At 36.6% G+C, this 1,810-nt stretch overlaps 1 protein-coding gene across 1 annotated transcript in view; it reads right to left on the bottom strand.

The window, feature by feature from the left end:
* Positions 1 to 1,810, bottom strand: part of CCNYL1 (cyclin Y-like 1) — a 33,181-nt gene continuing 31,371 nt past the window's right edge. The window contains exon 10 of the mRNA XM_012661249.1: positions 1 to 914. Within this exon, the coding sequence (XP_012516703.1) occupies positions 798 to 914 (117 nt within the window). The 3' untranslated portion in view covers positions 1 to 797. The remainder of the gene's footprint in view (positions 915 to 1,810) is intronic.

Raw genomic sequence — 1,810 nt, 5'->3', positions numbered from 1 at the left:
GGCATTATGAAAATATCTTTTAATACATTTATTTACCAAATAAGAGGAAAATTATCAGAAAATGAGAAGCACCATTATGGTTTACAAGAAATGGCAATGTGGACCCCATAGAAGTAGATGATCAATAACTGATACCGTTACATGTCATGAGTTCTTTTAGAAAAAACACCTGATACTTTCTCTGTTTATGGCCCCAAACATGCTAAAATGCTATTAAGTAGTGCTTGCAAAGAAAATGAACAACAAATGTTATCCAGCAGCTTTTTGGTTTAAAATGATTGCCAATGACTAGCAGCTTCAGTGGTTTTATGAGTTGTTAAAGAGTCCCATGTTTTAATGGTAATACTGCATTGATTTTTAAGGTATATGCAGCAATTATTTGGGGGAAGGAGGCAAGAAAAATAGGAAAAACATAAAAGTTATATGAAATAGGCAAAACATAAAAGTATATGGTTAGTGTCTTAAAAGTCTAAAAATTTAAACTATTTAAAAAACCTCACATAGTTCACAGCTATTGGCCTACACAGAAGCAAGTATCTGTGTGGTTTGGGAGCTTTTGCTTTGGAGTGGTTTTTGCAACTGTTTACATTAAAAAGGACAGAAGAGTGTTCTTGACATTGACAAGGTCCCATTCTTTCCTATGGAGTGTAATCCTCGTTGTCCACGAGTCTCTTGAATTTGAGATCTTTCTTTTTGGTGAAAATACTAACTTTGCTGGTTTTTGAGCAGGAGAGGCGGTATTTTTCCAGTCTCTGTAGATGAGGGGTTCATGATGTTATAACCCCTCATTTCTCCCTTTAAGACAGGATGGCATTAGAGCGCCGAATACCAGTGAAATGATCAGCACTCAAAGACCTTCGGATAGCAGCTCTACACAAGTCCTTGTATTTGTCTTCGCACAATCGGGAAATGGCCTAGGAAACGCAATCAAATAGAAAAGAGGTACAATTTTTAATTCCAACCTTTACAAAAGCACCAGTCATGACAAGCCACACATGCACACTCCTTTAGTTTACAGTGACAGCTACTGTGGCTGGGGTTTACACTGCCAGGTTCTGGGGGTGCTACTTCCTGCCAATTCACTAAGGTAATATCCTTTAAGGGCTATGATTAGATCGCCAGAGAAAAGTGGGACTTTAAGTTATTTAAAAATGGGGCTTCCAAAAATGTCAAAGGTGTTGTGACAGGCAGTATCATCTGTTACCTGTGCATTTATTCCTCAAACTAGTTTATTCAGTTATTCAAATTCTACCCAATCCTTATTAGTTATTACAGACTCAAAGCACATTTCGATGAGGCAAGTGTGTGCTGGAGCATAGGAGAGGTCTAATGAGTGAAGTACCAAAAGGTACTACTTCACTCGCACATTATGGTAGAGAAACATATTCTTCTAAAGTACTACAGAAAGTGCAACTTTAAATGTGTCAATTTTAGTTGTGAATAAAAATTGCTGTATACTCACCAAAAGCAGTAAGCCATAAATATTACTTTGCCCCATAAAGTTACCATTCCCATTAAAAACTCATGTATTTCCTATATCCAGTACTTGAAACACTCACACCTTACACAATCTAAGTATAGGTCTAGTCTCTTGGCTTAGCCACTAATGCTCTAATAAAATTCATGGGACCACACGGTGACACCGAGTAGACACTGACATGAACTTACAAACTGAGTAAATAAAAGACAGTCAAGAGTGGTCAGTGAATTGTGTATGTAGATATATTTGGAATATAATTTCAAGAAATTGTTCACGTATGGTTAAGTGAAGGTAGAAGTTCAAAAGGAAAACCATTAAGAACAGATTAAA

This window comes from Propithecus coquereli, unplaced genomic scaffold, assembly GCF_000956105.1.
Source record: "Propithecus coquereli isolate 6110/MARCELLA unplaced genomic scaffold, Pcoq_1.0 Scaffold70, whole genome shotgun sequence".
Taxonomy (NCBI): domain Eukaryota; kingdom Metazoa; phylum Chordata; class Mammalia; order Primates; family Indriidae; genus Propithecus; species Propithecus coquereli.
The sequence above is the reverse complement of the archived record's forward strand: the minus strand, read 5'-3'. Positions and strand labels throughout refer to the sequence as shown.